Genomic DNA, 17925 nt, shown 5'->3' with positions numbered 1-17925 from the left:
AGAAAAACCTTTTTAAAAGGGTGCACTGATTCAAAACAGTGCATTATGCCAAAAAGGTGCGACCTTTCGAAATGTGTACTGGTTCGAAATAGTGCATCATGCCAAAAAGGTGTGACATTTCGAAATAGACACTGGTTCGAAACAATGCTTTATGCCGAAATGGTGTGTCATTTCGAAACATGTGACTTTTCAAAAAATTGCTTACTTTTTTCCAAGAGTCACTGTGTTGTTTCGAAGAGGCACCACTCACCTATAAATAGTGGATGGATTTGGAGAGAAAGACACCATATCACACGGAGTTCTGATCTTTCTCTTTCCCCCCTGTTCTTAGTCAAATACTATGTTGTGTTTGCTGATTCTATAGAATTGAAGTGCTAGCTTTCTATAGAAGGAAATCCGTTCTATCTTGGCAGACAGTTTCACATCAACTTTCAAGCACTGTGAGGGGAAAATTTGTTTTAAGGACATAGTGAATCTTCACTAGGCTCGGATTTAATCATTGGTAAATTAAGTTCATTAGTTGAACTAAAATGTTTGTTTGTTTGTTGAACTAAGGGCTTGTTCATGATATATTTGTTATATCAATTTGATTTTCTTGTTTACTTAATAATAAGTATATTTTTGAAATAAGTTTCCTACAACCACAATAGTACAGTGGATAATGATAGCGGGTTAGCGGGTTAGCGTTTCCAAAACCAATGGTTTTTTTGACAGCCGCCAGTACCAATGGTGTATAGGAAGGAATTTTGTTTTTTTTGGACTCTCCACTCTCCAGCTACCATTCCCTGTGGGAAAAAAGATTTAAAAAAAAAAATACCCGCCACACAGTGTGGCGTGTGGCTTAGAGTTTTTCTACCCGCTACTCATACTAGCGTATAGACTTGACACTATCTTGTTAAAACTGGCGCTATAGATAGGTAAACTTGTGTTTTGATGCACCATTCGATTAAAATTTCGGTGATATTTGGTGTTTTGCCACACTATTGGACTTAGCCTTAAAGGTTTCGAAAGGATCCAATTGGTTGAGTTTGCCTTCTGTTACCGTTTACCACAAGGGTTTGAGACCCTACGAGAAATACATCGACCATCACTATCACAAGCGAACGTGGCATGTATTCTGGGGAAGGTGAGGTCATGGCATATATTCAATTTTATTTAGGTTGGGCAATTGTGTCATTTTCAGTTATTTGACTAAAAAATTAACAGTCAAACCAAGTTGACCATTTGTTTGGGGGGAGGGGATTCCTAATTGGGTTATCTAGGGGAGGGGGGTAATACTAGTTAACCCAAAAGATAATGAAAAGTGAAACTGAAGCCAAGTGCTCACATTAGTTTGACAGTTTATCTACATCAACTAATCAGTTTTAATAATTCCAAACTGCATCTAGCTTGAGGCTAAGTGACATCGACACGAAAATGCGTGTCCGTTCCGACACGGATACAAAAGTGTCTGACACGCCGAGATATAAAAAATTGAGTTATATCACATACAATATGTGTCCGTGTGTGTCCAACACGGGCACGTATCTGACATGGATTATTTTTGAAATATGGAGTGTCCATGTAACATAGGCCTGAGGCATAAGTGCATAACAAAAAACATGGTTTGTAACCATTTCATTTTCTGGAGACGAGATAAACCCTGGCTTTGATTATTGATCCAGTTCCAAGCTTAAAACCAGGAGTCACCGGAATCCCCACAATCAGACCAAGCGGCATTCCTCTCCCAGAAAATCGGACAACACTCTCCATATACTCCGGTTGAAACTCTGCCCCTTTCATTGACGAAAACAGGAACGGAGAGGGATCAAGAGCAAATGCCAGCAAGTGAAGTAACCAAACAGCTTTTGCAAGTCTCAGAAACAGTCCATAGAACTTACTCCTAGGATGATTTCCAGCTGAAACTAAGCTGTGCTGTTCCAAGTTTCCAAATAACGATTCTTCCATCTTTGGGTGAATGATGGAAAGATACTTTCTAGAGCAAAATTGGCCGAAATGACAAGTGGGTAAGATTCCTAGTAATTCAGTTGGATCCATTGAGCTCATGTCTCGGTACTGAGTAAAACAGTCTCGATGGAATTGGTCTGGGTTGAGGAGAGACGAAAGGCTTCCATCAATGTAGAAGGTTTCATGATCAAAGCCTTGGAATATTTTGCAGCAAATGTAGGATTCGAGAGCGTACTTGGCGTGGTGAGATCCAACAGGTTCAGTGATGGTCTCATTATCACTGGTGGTATTCGTTTCAGATTCAATTGATCGAACTGCTGCACCTATATCCCAACGAGCTGTATGCATGAGTGAGAGGAGCACTGACGTGAAGGACTTTGAGGTTTCTTTAACTTGGCTCATTGTTGCTTCAAATAGCTCAGGTACTGGTGCCACTGCAACTACATGCAGCAAATGACATGATTAAGCTAAAAAACAGGAATAAGAATCTTATTACCTATATACAAGAATAAAATGGCTATTTAAGCATTTATATGATACGTGAGTGCTAGAAATTTTTAAGATCCACGTACTTATGTCTGGGGTTAAAGCAAATATCGCTACAGTGTGACTAGCAACACAAAAGTTAGAAAAGGATTTCTGCCAAAATTAATTATAATAAAGGATTTAGTTGTATGTTACCGGGCTCTATATGTATTACATCAACATACACCATGCGAAATTCAATTAAACGTTTGCTGCCATTACCAGACAAGTACATTAGTACTACATTTAATTAAGTTTCCTGTCATTCCTGGATTCAGACTTCTACCAAATGCAACGCCTAACTCTTTGAAAGCCCAATGTTAAACAAAATCAGTAATATGAGAAGTCCTTTAAAAACTATCCAAAATCTAATGATGCTCTCAGTACTTCGATTTTACTCAGCTATATGTTTACTCCCAGTAATCCCATTATTCTTTGGTATATCTATACAAGTGAGACTTCCAAAATATGTTTGATCCCATGTATCATAATAGCTTAATAGTCAGACTCACATTTCTTGCTTAATTCCTTCATTTCCCTTGCAGATTAATTTGCTTAAAATAAATCATACTTTTCGACTCCTCAAACTAGGCCTGGTATTCGAACTGAAAGACTAGAGCTTCAACCTTTCCAGGCTCCGGTTGTTTGCCCATATAGCAACACGAACGAGTTTGAGCTTGCCAAAAAAACAAGTCAACCCTGGGTACCTTGGTCACCAGTATGAAATATGAATGATATTCTAGTTTAGCAGAACTACAGTATGTTCGAGCTCTGGTCATAATTGAACTAGATCTAACATTTGTTCTGACTGTCCTGGGCTTGTTTTCTAAACTAGAACAAAAATCTACCTAAGCTAACTCATTCTTTAAGTCTGCAACACAACCATCTTGAGCAAGCCAAAAACAAGTTGAGCCCCAGTATAACTGGATTCGTTTACTAAACCACCCCTCACATTTTTAATTATATCTTAGCAAATAGCCAGATAGCAAATAATAATCAATGTCTTAATGCCTAATTATGTCATTTCAACTTAAACACAAAAATGGATACTGAATGGAGAGAGATAATCTTACCAACACCTTGACTGCAACTCACTTTCCTCTTAGACTGAACAAACTTCCCTTTCTTCCCACTCATACTCCTCAACTTCTCCTTCAAATTCTCCACCTCAGCATCTTTCCCCTTCACTTCTCTCCTTAATTCTTCCACAGTCTCTTCATAAGGCACCACCGCCTCTCGCAACGGAGCAAAGCCCATTTTCCCACCTGATCTCCTCATTCTATTAAACCTCTCCTTCAATCTCCCAATCCTCTTCAACTCCTTCACTACTTCCATGTCAGCTACACTCATTTTCACTGGATCCCATGGACAATGTGCTTCTTGTAAGCTCACATAAGCTTTCTTCAAGTCTGAAACTGCATCGAACATTTCAAACATTAGTGCTTCTGTTTCTAACAACTTGTTTGAGTCATCATTCTTGTTCAAATGTTCTTCTTCTTGTTCACATTCTTCAGTGGTGATAGTTTCTAGTGATGAGTCTACTTCACTTTCTTCTGTTTGGTTGTTGTTGTCTTTGGAAGTTTCAGGATGGTGAGTGAGGGTTAGTGGAGTTAGTAAGCATGAAGCAGTGATTCTTTGTATCAGATCGGTAAAATTGGTCACCCTGTTCGACATTTTTTTCTTTACAGATAAGTTGAATGGACTGTGTCTGGCACTGGGTTTATGTTTAGTGTTTTAAGGGACACTGCCCTCATTATTTTATGGTTTTAGTTATGTGACCGAGGTCAATTGACAATAGTAGTTCATGACTTTATGCCCCATGTGATTCTAAACATAAAACTATTATTTAAAAGAAAAATCTTAAACAATAAGTAAAGAGCAAAATAAAACTTTGTATCTCTCAATACAATTTAATTCAACTTCAATAAACTAAAATAATAAACCGATCGAATTGAGCCAAACGAGTTCTTCATAAAATAGAACACGTAATTTAATTTTAGAATCCCGTAAAACTTCATTTAAAATTTAATTCATATTCGTGTCTTCTCTTAATTCATACAACTTAACAAAAACTAGTCAAAATTAAGTTTAAAGTGTACTCCACAATGAAACTTACTAAATTTGTACAATTTCTTATATCATACAACAATTGGATCGAGTGTAAATGTGTCACGTATAGCAAAAATTGTAAAAAAAAACGAAAAACTCAGAAAAGTTGATAGGCGCTACGCTTTGTGCCTCGCCCTACCGACAAAAAGCATAAAAAGCACAAAAAACACACGCCTTATATTACCCCTCGCACCTTGGTCAAGACGAGGCACTAAAAGTGCGCCTTGCGCTTTCCGCCTAGGGGCGCGCCTTGACTACACTGGGTTGGGCTCTTGGGCTTATTGAGAAGTGTACTGGTTTATATTTTGCAACACTGTTCTAAAAATCGGTCAGGGCGCCAGGTGGTCTCTCAGCGCTAGCGGTGCCCAACCGACTTTCGCCAGGCTCTAGTCGTTTAAAAAAATCGGCGAACCGATTGGGCGGTCTAAAGCGACCGATTAAATTTTAAGCGGGTCTAGGGCGGCCTCTAGCGGTCCAAGAAAGTTATTTTTTTAATTTTTTTTTTTAAATGATTAAATGTCGAAAAATAAAGGCCCGCAGTAGGCTTAAGATTTAAATGAGTTTAAAATACTTAAGTCTAATGTAAATTATGTCACCAGAAACAAATAGTGTGTTTTATATATGAAGTCAATATTCTTCAACTATTACACATTTTGTAATAAGTATTTTTGTTTGTGTTTATTTTTTTGAATTATGGTAAATGATTTTCTTTATTTCTTGTAGTATATGTGTATATTACTATATATATTAGGAAAAAAAAACGCTAAAATTTCCCTGTGCATCGCCTGGGAAAGGCCTAGGCACTAGCGCTCCCCAATCGACTACCGCCTAGCGTTTTTTAGAACACTAATTTTGCTTCATTAGAGGAACCTGGTAAATACAACGACGATTCAGACTACAGAGTTACAGACATTTCATATGATGCCGTGTGTTTGGTGAAGTCCTGTAACACTGTGTCATTGTGGCAATGCACTGTTGCACTTATTCATCGCCCAGAAGATAAGAGGCTTTATCGACGACTGCTCATTCTCATGGGCTCGAGAAAGCTAAATTAGTGTCCTTTCTTGGGCCTAAGACTATACACATGACTGGTTCTCGGGGTGTAACTTCGATTCATTGAGCAAGTATGGACCAAGTTTTGCACTGAGCATTTTGTTTGCAAATTAAATACGAAAAAGACTCCAGCTGAGTAGCTAGATGCATGTGCAGGAAAGGAGATGCATTGTATTAAATTTTAATCTTGTGGGGCAGAAAGCTGACAAATTGGTTGGTGCCTGTGGTTCAAAATCCTGTCTGGTATCGTGCCGGTTTTCAATTTAAATGAAATGAAGGTCTGTACTTGAATTGTAGATCTTCTCTAATGAATTTTGTGAACAATAATTGCTTATAAGACGGGAATATATGGAGATTCATGTTATTCTTAGCCTCACGACTCACGACTCACGACTATGGGCCAGCCAGTACCGTTGCGCCAGCTAAGAAGTTCACGCTAAATGTTCTTAGAGAGTAGAGTGTCGTCTCTCTGATCGTGAGGTTTTGAAGGTTTACGGATAAATAGCCCCCAAACGACCACGATCAGGTGCTCGATCTGTCCATGTGAATTCCGTGGTGATAAACGAAATGAGACAGTTAACAGACATTACTATTCTCTGAAGTTCTGAACTCCTGTACGTTATTAAGCCTTCTAGCTGTGGTTTGAACTTTCAAGTGATAAAATCATAAAACACAGAGTCTTAAGTCAATTGTATTAGGTGGCTGTTCAACTACACTGCATCATCAACCCAACCTACCATCCTGTTTTTTTCATGAGATGATAAATAACACTTAAATTGGAGACAATAGCAAAAGCTAGTATTTGGTCAATTGGTTTCTTGTCTCTTGTCTCTTGGCACCCCAAGAAATTATTGTTTAGCAATTCTCAGTTAGGTAAGATCGGGATTTGAAGTTTTAATTTATATCCTACGGTGTATTTTCATGTAATATGCAAGTTCAAATGTAAAATTGCGCACGAAATGGTGTGTTTTGGTGAGTCATGTGTGGATAAGAACTTTTGTGTTAGGATTGAGATTTGAGAGCCATGGGTGTGGTGGACACATCATGCAATGTGGAAGCATCCAAAATGTCGGAGACTAATCTGGATAGAGATAAATCCAGAAATTTGACGCTGATCCCTTTTTATATATTTGTCAAATTTTATGCCTCACTTCACTACTTCCAGCAGGTACCGTTGATACTTCCAAATTTCCCAAATAAAAAAATACCATCAGTATTGATGGGTTAAATATCGGTGGACAATTTACATGTCGATCACTCAATATATAACGTAGCATTTTTGCCTTTGCGTAGACCATAGTTGTATCAAAATCTTTGAATTTCCACTAAAACGTTTGTTTTCCTAAGAACTATGGTATGAATTACTTGTACATTTCGACAAAGAAGATGCTGCGTGATCTGAAGTATTATTAAACTGTTTTAGCTGGACCTCAATCACATTCCCGGAGTTTGTTTGGTTGTAACACTAAGTAGACTCTACACTGTGTTTTGTTTTTCAACGCAAAGTAGACTGTGCATCTTTCTAATGTAGGAAGACGGAGTAGTACATGTTTTTATAAATTGCACAATGACAAGTAAAAAATCCAAAATACTTCTCAAAGTCGTTAAATAGGTTTTCATGATTTAGCACTTGGTGGGAAAAAAAATGAGACATTTATAGTTGCACTGCATAAACAAGGTATATATATAATGAGAAAAATTCTGCACTCAACCAAGTACCAAACCTAAATACAACTACTGTTTATGGATTAGATCCAAGACATTATTAGACTCCAAGCAAATCCAGAATGAGCCCAAAACAAGACACAAAAAGCACACATGATTCTCAAGGTACTGACTGATTGACTGACTGTCAAAGTGTCACTCGCAAATCTGCATGGAAATGCCGCTAGGCATTCAAAGAGAGAGACAGGTTCCCTCGAACACATCGACCACAAACAGTAGTTCAAACTCGTGTTAATGAACTGTCTCACACGTGCGGATGAATTAAGAGAAGATTTTGACAAATTTCCAATTCTCCCAACGGCCAAACCGAAAAACTCTGCTCTCTCATTAATAAAAAATTAAAAAAAAATGAGGCCATGTCTATTTCCTTCTCCATAAGAAATATCGAAATCTTAAAAAAAAAAACGTCGATCACCTCAATGTTCCCATTCTCTCTCCCTAAATAACTCCACCCCTTTTCCTCTTTCTAGGGTTTCACATTCCAATTCCCCCCCACATCTCTCTGGTTAGCTTTTTTATTCATTTTTTTTTTTGTTCAATTTGAGCTGAATTTGTATTGAATTTGATTAATTTTTTTAATTTGACAGGTGGAATTAGTGAAAGAACATTTTTTTTTAGTGTAAATTACTGGGGGTTTAAGGTTTAAGGGGAAAAAAAAATGGCAACAATTCCACAAGTAATGAATACTAGTTCTTCATCTGTGGCTTCGGATCTTTTAAGAAGTTCGAGTAATGGAATAAGTGGTGTACCATTAAAAGCATTAGGAAGAGTCCGTTTGGGAGCTATCAGTAATACTAGTTTGGGTGTTGTGGCTAAGTTAAGGAAAGGAAAGAAACATGATTACCCTTGGCCTAAAGATGCTGATGAGAATATTAAAGGGGGTGTTCTTACTCATCTTTCGCATTTTAAGCCTTTGAAAGATAAGCCTAAGCCTGTTACTTTGGATTTTGAGAAACCACTTATGGATCTGGAGAGGAAGATTATTGATGTAAGTTTTGTTTTTGTTGGATTTGATTTTTTTAGGATGTGTGTTTTTTTATTAGTTTGATTTGTTATAACGCGGTTTTTTTATTTGCATGCAGGTTAGGAAGATGGCAACTGAAACTGGTTTGGATTTCAGTGATCAGATCATGTCACTGGAAAACAAGTATCATCAGGTTCTTGAAATTTTATTTGCGCATTTATTGGAACTGAAAAATATTTTGTGTGGATTGTAGTTGGAGAGTGTTTATCTAGTTCAGTATGAATTGTTTCCGTATTTGTTCGCCATTAGTATGTGATAATATTGTGATCAAATAACCACATAAATAAGCCCTGTCCTAAAAATTTCTAAAACTAAATATGAAACATGTGTAATTCACTCAAGTCCAGTGGCCTACTGGACAGGACTTGGGAGGTTGGTCTCAAGGTGTTGTGTTAGATTTCCACCTTTACCAGGGAAGAAGGGGATCTAAAAGGGTTTAGAGAATAAAAGTTCCAACTGTAAAAAAAAAGGGATATGCAAATGCTATTTGTGCTCAACTGCTCATCAATTCATTTATTTATATTTATATTATAGCTTGTCCAGTTTCGAATTGTTGAGAGATTTTGTTGAATGGTTTATGATAAAAATTTATCCTATTGGATCCCTTGTATTCCCTCCCTAGAAGCCCAGTGGAGCTTATTGTCATCTGTAGGTTAGACTAGGAATTAGAAACCAAATGATTAAACTCTGTTTTCTCTCTGATATATGCACTTTGGTGTGATCCTATAATACTTATCACTCGAAAAGGTCCATAGAATTTTCCGTTAGTGAAAAATAAAGTCTTAGTTACTGGACTGGGATAAGCAAATTGTTGTTATATTAAGCTCTGGCTTCTGAAAGTCTTGAGGGATTAGCCTCATGACCCTTTTCAAACACTGGTCTGTATTTTTTTTAGTCACACGAGAAAGCGAACAAATATTGGGTACTGAGTTAGTTTGGTTTTCAATTGAAGTCAGTAATATTGATTTTTCTGTATACATCCTTAATCCTGTTAAGAAGCGCGATCACATACGTCGTAGGAGTGTAGGACTACTCGTATTATTTTTTCGTTTTTGTAGCTATATGGAATTATTTCAAGTTACGCTTATTTATAATGCCAGTTGATGGCCTGTAGTGCAATTTACCGTATGACATCTAAGATTGCCGCATACTTCTCTGCAAACTCTCTTAAAAAACAAAAAGAAAAATCCTTGCTTGTTAAGAATGCTAACCTCGAATATTGTATGTTGATTTCAGGCTCTAAAAGACCTTTATACACATTTGACTCCCATTCAACGTGTGAGTATAGCGCGACATCCAAACAGGCCAACATTTCTTGACCACATATTTAACATTACTGACAAGGTTTGGATTTGTCATTGGCATACTGAATTACATTTCTTTTCCTTTTACTCTGTTCCTTTCTCTTGTTTTCTTATTGGGGTTGTTAACATTATCTTAATGCTTAGCCTTTTTGTTTCATCTCCTTTAGTGGGTAGAGCTCCATGGAGATAGAGCGGGTTATGACGATCCTGCCATTGTTACTGGTGTTGGAAGCATAAATGGTAGAAGGTACATGTTCATGGGTCATCAAAAAGGCAGAAACACAAAGGAGAACATTCAACGGAACTTTGGGATGCCTACTCCACATGGGTATGTATGTTCTTTTGGGTGGCTAGTTCTGCTTCAGCATGTGTATCATACATAAGCCACTTTTTAAAATTAAATCATTTCGTGTCAGCGCTGGAGATGGGGAAAGTTTATATAGGTTTTTCCTTTTTTCTGTTGCAATGAGTGTCCTATTTCCCTAAGGCCGGACTAAAAACCACACACTATAATTGTCTGGATTTACAACTCAAATTTTCTTTATTTTATTTCTTGGTATACATATACAAATATATAATCATGATTACAATAAGAGTCTTACAAAGAATGTTGTGTACAAACAGTTACAGGAAGGCTTTGCGTATGATGCGTTATGCGGATCATCATGGTTTTCCAATAGTCACTTTCATTGACACACCAGGGGCCTATGCAGATCTCAAATCAGAAGAATTAGGCCAGGTATGAATTTAAACTTACTCTAACTTGTATAATTTAACGTAATACTAGCTCGACTGAATTGCTTATCTAAATGTTGACAGGGTGAAGCCATTGCTCACAATTTGAGAGAAATGTTTGGTTTAAAGGTTCCAATTGTATCTATTGTAATTGGGGAGGGTGGCTCTGGTGGTGCTTTGGCCATTGGATGTGGCAATAAATTGTTAATGCTTGAAAATGCAGTTTTTTATGTTGCCAGGTTAGTTTGAAATATCGTACTAATAGATTTTAGTATCAGCAGTTTTCTTCGGTTAGACTGTTATATGCCTTTCTATTTATAACCTTCCTTTCGGTCCATATATACTGTTGTAAATTTTCCCAGTATCCGGAAAACGGAGTTTAGCAGGCGTCAGCGGTGCAATCGTCTTAGATGTTAGCACCAAGCCGATCACCTATAGATCCTTTATTCTTTACTTTTAATTTCTTTCTAAGTATGCCTAAATGTACGGATGCCATTCAGTGCTATCTACAACTTTGGGAACAGAGAGAAAAATATTTTAAGCTCTATGCCTTCATCTGTAACTTTGGGAACAAAGGAAATATGTTTAAGCTTATTGTGCATTGTCAAATCAACGTGGCTCATTCGTAAGGCTGAGATATGGTACTCCCTCTATTAGGTTGTCGTTTTGACTTTTGAGGGATTTTTTCTAAGCTGCTAGAGGCTGTTACTATAATCAGGAAAGTGTACCTCCTCAACTAGTTTGTTTACGCAACATTCACTTACTGGATTTCATCAGGCACCTGTACTGTTTGATTGTGTCTTTGGAACATTGGGACTTTGATAACCAAGAAAGCTTCCTTATAAGCAAATTTTATATGAAGTAGTAAAGCAACAGTTAAAGTAATAAAATATGAAATACCAGTGGGAGCCTCAATTTATTCCCTCCAGCCTCCAATATATTTTTTTCTTTGTGGTCTACTTTTTTTATTGGCTACTGGATTAGTTTCTCAAAAATTGGTTTTCCAGTGAAGTTCCCCATTAATCAACCAAAGTATGTTAATTAGATAGTGGCCAGAAATTCTTCTACCCCTCTTAGTAGTGTTTGGTCCCATCTGCATGTCATATTTTGTGTTTGTCTTCTCATTCATTTGCTTTTCCTTGTTACAGCCCAGAAGCATGCGCAGCGATCCTGTGGAAGACTGCTAAAGCTGCTCCAAAGGTATTAATTAATTAAACTTGTGACCTTGAGATTTTTCATGTAGAAAATATTTCTGCCATCTGAGGTTAATCTTGTTTGCAGGCAGCAGAGAAGTTGAAGATTACTGCCACCGAGTTGTGTAAGCTCAAAATTTGTGATGGAATCATCCCTGTATGTTTATTTTCTACTTTCAGCACTTCTTTGTTATCTTTGTTCTTTTGGGTTGAAACTTTGAATTGCTGATAATCTTGCCGGCTTGGTATAATTCAGCTTACCTGTAGAATTTGTTGGCGTAGGGTTAAACATTGGAGTTTTATGTATTTAGGCATTAGGTATGAAGGTGAAAGTATGTACTCACCTGCAAATGGTGATGATCTAGGTACTGACCTGAGGTAGATTACTGGTGTTTCTTCCCCAGCAAATAGTAATCTCTTTAATTTTAAATTTTAGATAGGCTTCCATGCGGAAGTTATAAGTGGTTTTTACAGTCTTACCATACTAGTCACGGTATTTTGACTATTTAGGTCCATCTAAAGCACCTGGAAAATTATTCCTTTCCATCTTAGTCTTTTAGAACCTAGCAGCAATTCGCAAGAACTGTCTCCATCTCCAGCTTTACTTTCCAACGGAAAATCTGTGTCACGTTGTGTGCTCTGAAGGATTTTGAATTTTTCTGACAGGAACCTCTTGGTGGTGCACATGCTGATTCTTCTTGGACCTCAAAACAAATCAAAATTGCGATCACTGAAGCAATGGATGTGAGTACCAATCACAAGTTATGATATGTTTTGTAAAAGTTTGTACTTCCTCGTCAGTATTATGATTTATCATTTATGAGACAATTTTTTCATCCATTTGTACAGGAATTGCTTAAGATGGACACAAAAACATTGCTGGAACATCGTCATCAAAAGTTCAGACATTTGGGTGGGTTTCAAGAAGGAATACCACAAGACCCAATAAAGAAAGTCAACATGAAGAAGAACGAGGAACCCATTATACAAGAGGGAGAAGTCAGCATAACGCCAGACTCAGAATTGGAGGAAGAAATTGAAAAACTGAAACAGAAAATTTTGAAGGCTGGCAACTCGTCAACAAAGCCTCCACAGCTAGGTGTGAATGAAATGATAGAGAAGCTGAAAAGGGAAATAGCTATGGAACATTCTGCGGCTGTTGATGCCATGGGTTTAAAGGAAAACCTTAAGGTGTTGCGAGAGGAATATATGAAGGCGAGAAGTTCAGCGAACAAAGTGGATCCAGCTTTGATAGATAAGATTGATAAACTCTCGGAAGAGTTCAGTCAAGGTTTGTCAAAGGCTCCTAACTATGGAAGCTTGAAGTACAGGGTTGATATGCTGAAGGAACTATCTAAGGCCAAGGCACTCTCAGAACAAAACATTAAATTAACGAATTTGAAGCAGGATGTAAATAAGAAGTTTGTTGAATTCATGAACCAATCCGATGTGAAGGAAAAGATGAAAGCATTGAAGACTGAAGCAGCTAATGCTGAGTCTTCAGATGGAAATTTAGACCATGGATTGAAGGAAAAAGCTCTTAAAGTGAAGAAGGAGATAGAGCTTCAATGGGCTAATGTGCTCAAGTCCTTGAATTTGAATGTTGAACATATTGTACCAAAAGCAAAAGACTTCACTGAGCTGCCCTCTTTACCCGAATTAAAGGTCAAGATTGAAGAAATGGACGAGGAAATTCAGAAGGAAATGAGCTACGCAATCCAGTCCACCGATCTTAGGAACAAGTTGGAGTTGCTAAAGTTGGAGGTGATGAAGGCAGGGAAAAAACCTAACCCAGATATGATAAAAAAAATTGAAAGTTTACAGAAGCAGATTAAAGAAAACCTTGTGGAGGCTCTGAGTTCATCATCAGGATTGATTCAGAAGCATGAGGAATTGAAAGCGGATATTGCCCAAGCTGTTGAATCGTCTGGAGGAATGAATGGAGTTCTGAAGCAGGACGCTTTGATAGAAGACGAAGCTTTGATTAATGTAAGTTTCTCTAGCCCCAAGATATTTAGAGATTCTTTGTTCTTTTCACATTCTTTTACCCTCAAACTATTATCACTTCTATACTTTTTCTTTCTGTTAATAACATTTATTTCATTTCTACCAGTAAAATACAGGTTATCAATCAGGAACTCTGGTGAAAGTGTTGCACCACTCTTTCTTTTGGCACCTTTCCTCCCTGCCTCATTGGGTTTCAGCTGTGTACCATTTACTGCTTGAGTTCATAAATTTTCCACAAGAATTGGAACACTTGAAGTGGTAGGCAGCATTTATGCTGAGTTTCAGCTGTTTCTTCAGTTTTACTTTCTTTTTTTTCTTCATATTTTGGCACTTTTATGTTAGGTTTGATTGATAGCCTAAAACAAATATGTATAGATTGTGACTAGTGAGGAAGTTCGAACAAGTTTCTAGAATGTGAGTTATAAGAGAAATAGGGGTAACTCTTTTATCTTATATCCTTTAACGTACTACATGTCTACATTACTTATGCTGTGCATTCTACAGACTGTATGAAATTTCAGGATTTTGTAATAATTACCTTCTACTATGTTTTGCTTTATTATGTTAAACTTTTTGTTGGACTTTGAATATGCTGGGACTGTCATTTTCCGTTGTCTGCCTCTGGCAAGTGGCAACTGCTTTAAAAATCTTTGGTACCCAGAATTCACTGTGGCGTCATGAGAAACATAGTTCATATGGTGTTAGTCTGTTAGATGTCACGTGTGGATTGATAATGTTCAACAAACTACTAGAATGTTTCTGGACCAAGAGGTGTTGAGTGCTAGGACCTTGTGGTGGGTAAAAAAACCAGTCACATGATTGAAGACTAGTTAGTATCTCTCTATGATCACAGTGCACAACGAGAACTACTACGCAGGGCTTCCTCTTCGTGTGCTGTTTTAACGTCGTATTCATCTAGGCAGGTTCAATTAGTACCACGCGCTCGCTTCTTTTGGTTCTTTCTCTTCAAACGTATCTGACGACCTCCCCTCTCCACAAAGTAGTTCGCTACTTGGGTAGCCTTTTTGGTTTCTGAACTCGACTTAGCTTAGCGAATTTCTCAATAACCCCACGCGAACTTCCTCTGGAAACCTCTGCAAAACGTCAAAGAGATGAATCAAATTCAAAACCAACTACCAAAACATATGAGGAACAGACAACAAAGCGATACATACCAGCAAAATTATAAACCCTAGTTTCAACACTAAACCCAGGGGCACAATAATTTTCAACCACCAACAACGGTCTCTTTTCCCAGGGTTTGTTGTTAACTCTATCCAGGACGCTCGACTTCCCGGTCAGTGTCTGTAAACTAAAATTGTTGGCCCTGGACCACTTCATAACATAGTGCTCCACGATATCAGTGACCTTAATGTGATACTCACCGCTCTCATTCAACAGATCAAATACCTTTAACAAACGCCAGGTATTGCCAACGAACTAGCAAGGCGCTATCTCACAAAAATTTTAAAAATCACAGTGTCACACCCCAAATTTTCAGAAAATTAAAAATAGAGAATTATCCACACCCTATTCCATCTTCTGAAAACCCAGGATAAAACAAAACCCTAATAACCCATTACTAAACACGATATAGAAAAATGAGATCAAATTAAAACCAAAAGAGCAACTCTTAATTCACAAATGAAAAAACACTAACCAACTCTATTACATCTATTTCAAATCAAAATTTTCCACTTCAGTAAACTTAAACCCGTAAAGCTCCAAAAGTGAATACAAATCAAACGTTGTCATCCACTGCATTATACCATTTATGTTTCCAAGAACACACCTACGTTGCAAAACAAAGCAAACATAGGTCAGCAAATTAAATTTGCTAGTATGAGTAAGACTAAAATAAAATATACACTACTACATTCCATCTTCCAAATAAATAAATATAACATTAATTACCAACCATTTCAACTTGGAAGACAAGATAGTTCCGTTTTCCAAAACGGCATGTAGTTTCTTTCCAAGTAAGATTTCAATCCCATTATCTCGTAAATTAATTTAATTAGAATCTTACCTATAACCGCTTACGTGTTAGAGTAGGACAACGTCTCTGTATAAAATGTTAATAAGTCCTACCCGCCTGCAAAACAAAGTTAGATTTCCCAAACGAAATTCTTAAAAATCTATATTTATTTCACTCTCACTGCAACCATCATGGGTATACATAATCTGGCATAATATATTGCCAATATTAACATTCATGTCACACCACCCTATCCATCATATAACGCTAACCACATTCACGTACATTCCTTCATAAGAAATTATATGCATCCACTCGTCTACTTATGAGAACGAGGAAATCACAACCAGAGAGTACATTCATCCCTCGTGAGTATTAACTTATACAACCCACGTATATATTTTGTGTAAGAAATCATGTGCATCATAATACATAAATATTCATATGCAATAACTCAGTCATACATAAAAATCAATATTTTACTTTAATATCACTCATCTACTTATGAGAACGAGGAAAAAGTCACAACCAGGGAGTATATTCATCCCTCGTGAGTATCAACTCACACAAACCACATAAACATTTCTCATAAGAAATCATATACATCAATATATATAAATATTCATATGCAATAACTCTATCACATGTAAAATCAATATTTTACTTTGCTTATTAATTATCTCGTTGACTAATTTATTAAAAGACACAGCCCAACCTTTAGTCCATACTCTACGATTTGTACTTCACACATTTTCCAAATCACACATATCTGTGTGCCTCACTCACACCGAGTACCACTACAAGACATATGTCCCGAGCCAGGATATCGCCTCCAGGAAACATATTTTCATCTTGTAAACTCGTAACTTGTGAGTCACAGCCATCTCTGGGCTTTCCATACACATACACAAAGCCTCTTTTTAGGCACAACAAAATATTAGGTCATTCATGGCACATTCAATGAACACCTTGGGTCATTCTCGCCACATTCAAGGAATACTCATCATAATACTAACAGGTCATTTATGACACATTCAATGAATACCTTAGGTCATTCCCGCCACATTCAAGGAATACCCATCATAACACTAACAGGTCATTCATAGCACATTCAATGAATACCTTGGGTCATTCCCGCCACATTCAAGGAATACCCATCATAACACTAACAGGTCATTCATAACACATTCAATGAATACCTTAGGTTATTTCCGCCACATTCAAGGAATTCAGACCTACATTTCCGTACATTCAAGGAATACAGCCCACCCGCAAGGCGAATGCCTTAGTTCCTCTCTAAAGCGACTTTTCACATGACATCATATCATTAGTCATAAACATTTCATTTCATTTTATCAAAGAGGCATGGAAAGATCTAAACATATGGGCGACACATTAAATTTTCATAAAACTTTTTACAACACTTGTTAACACCCAAGAGTTATAATTTATTAAAATATTTTCATCATAAAATAAACATCTTCTCACACAGTAAAATCATTAATAAAGATTTTAAACACAATAACCAATCAACTCACCTCATTATCAATTATATAAATCATAGATATCAAAATTCTCAATTATGAGTAACACGTTAATTAAATGCCTCATGAATACATTTTAAACAACCACAATCACGTACACAATTAAGTACTAACATTGTTCACATATAGTTATCACAATAACTAATAACTAATAACTAATAACTAATATATAATATAATATAGTGTAGTGTAGTGGCTGCACTTTTGTTCAAAGCTGCCTACATATCCAAATCTTTCAAAATTGGAATCAAGCCTTCGTAGTTTTTATCAGCCACATAGTCAAAGTCGATGGTCAACAGTCCTAGTCGCGATCAACATATCATTTTCATGGTTAACAAACTCATAGCCATAGCCATGGTTCATAGTTAATAAGGTCATGGCTCATGGTCATAGCCATGGTTTATGGTTAAGGTCATGGTTAATGGACCTGACCCAACTAACCAAAACAAAAAACTAAAACCCAAAAGATAACTAAAATAGATCCACATAAAAACACTTAATTTGATAAAGGCCCAGCCCACACAAACTTAATAACCGGCCCTTATAACTAGACCAAGCCTAGCTAGAACAGATTCGGCCCAAAACAAACTCTAACCAAAGCCCATCTAAATTAATAGAATCCGGTCTACTTAAAATAAAAAGGACCCAAACCACAAAAATAATAGAAACCAACCCAACAATTCAAGGCCCAAAACCATAAATTAAACTTAAGCCCAAAAGTTTATAACTTAAAACAAACTCAAGCCGGGCCACAATTTTCTATTTCGGCCCAAGCCCAATT

The 17925-nt window shown here is 37.0% G+C and overlaps 2 protein-coding genes across 3 annotated transcripts; one reads left to right on the top strand and one right to left on the bottom strand.

Annotated features, from left to right (window-relative positions):
* Positions 1–1466: 1466 nt before the first annotated feature.
* On the bottom strand, positions 1467–4211 carry GIL1 (glucose-6-phosphate isomerase, putative (DUF641)). Of its 2 annotated transcripts, none has more exons than XM_086573275.1 (2): positions 3546–4211; positions 1467–2381 (listed from the first exon to the last, which is right to left on the bottom strand). In XM_086573275.1, the coding sequence occupies exons 1-2, from the start codon at positions 4144–4146 to the stop codon at positions 1618–1620; spliced, it is 1365 nt and encodes a 454-aa protein (XP_086429401.1). In that variant the 5' UTR covers positions 4147–4211; the 3' UTR covers positions 1467–1617. The 2 variants fall into 2 exon arrangements, with proteins under 2 accessions (XP_086429401.1, XP_086429400.1); XM_086573274.1 differs by having other exon boundaries at positions 1467–2387; positions 3546–4209.
* A 3270-nt stretch (positions 4212–7481) lies between these two features.
* Positions 7482–14169, top strand: CAC3 (acetyl Co-enzyme a carboxylase carboxyltransferase alpha subunit). The gene is made up of 12 exons (XM_086570077.1): positions 7482–7864; positions 7947–8347; positions 8442–8516; positions 9620–9727; positions 9855–10015; positions 10312–10426; positions 10507–10661; positions 11571–11622; positions 11704–11772; positions 12282–12359; positions 12465–13604; positions 13729–14169. Exons 2-12 carry the CDS (start codon positions 8018–8020, stop codon positions 13729–13731), a joined length of 2286 nt encoding a protein of 761 aa, XP_086426203.1. The 5' UTR covers positions 7482–7864; positions 7947–8017; the 3' UTR covers positions 13732–14169.
* The last annotated feature ends 3756 nt before the right edge of the window (positions 14170–17925 follow it).

Source organism: Coptis chinensis, chromosome 7, assembly GCF_015680905.1.
Source record: "Coptis chinensis isolate HL-2020 chromosome 7, ASM1568090v1, whole genome shotgun sequence".
NCBI lineage: Eukaryota > Viridiplantae > Streptophyta > Magnoliopsida > Ranunculales > Ranunculaceae > Coptis > Coptis chinensis.
The sequence above is the reverse complement of the archived record's forward strand: the minus strand, read 5'-3'. Positions and strand labels throughout refer to the sequence as shown.

Coding starts and splice junctions, on each gene's coding strand:
- GIL1 (XM_086573274.1), bottom strand. CDS start 4,146: ATGTCGAACAGGGTGACCAATTTTACCGATCTGATACAAAGAATCACT. Junction 2,388..3,545: donor GAGTTGCAGTCAAGGTGTTG/GTAAGATTATCT, acceptor TGCTGCATGTAG/TTGCAGTGGCACCAGTACCT.
- CAC3 (XM_086570077.1), top strand. CDS start 8,018: ATGGCAACAATTCCACAAGTAATGAATACTAGTTCTTCATCTGTGGCT. Junction 10,662..11,570: donor GCAGTTTTTTATGTTGCCAG/GTTAGTTTGAAA, acceptor TCCTTGTTACAG/CCCAGAAGCATGCGCAGCGA. Junction 11,773..12,281: donor TTTGTGATGGAATCATCCCT/GTATGTTTATTT, acceptor TTTTTCTGACAG/GAACCTCTTGGTGGTGCACA.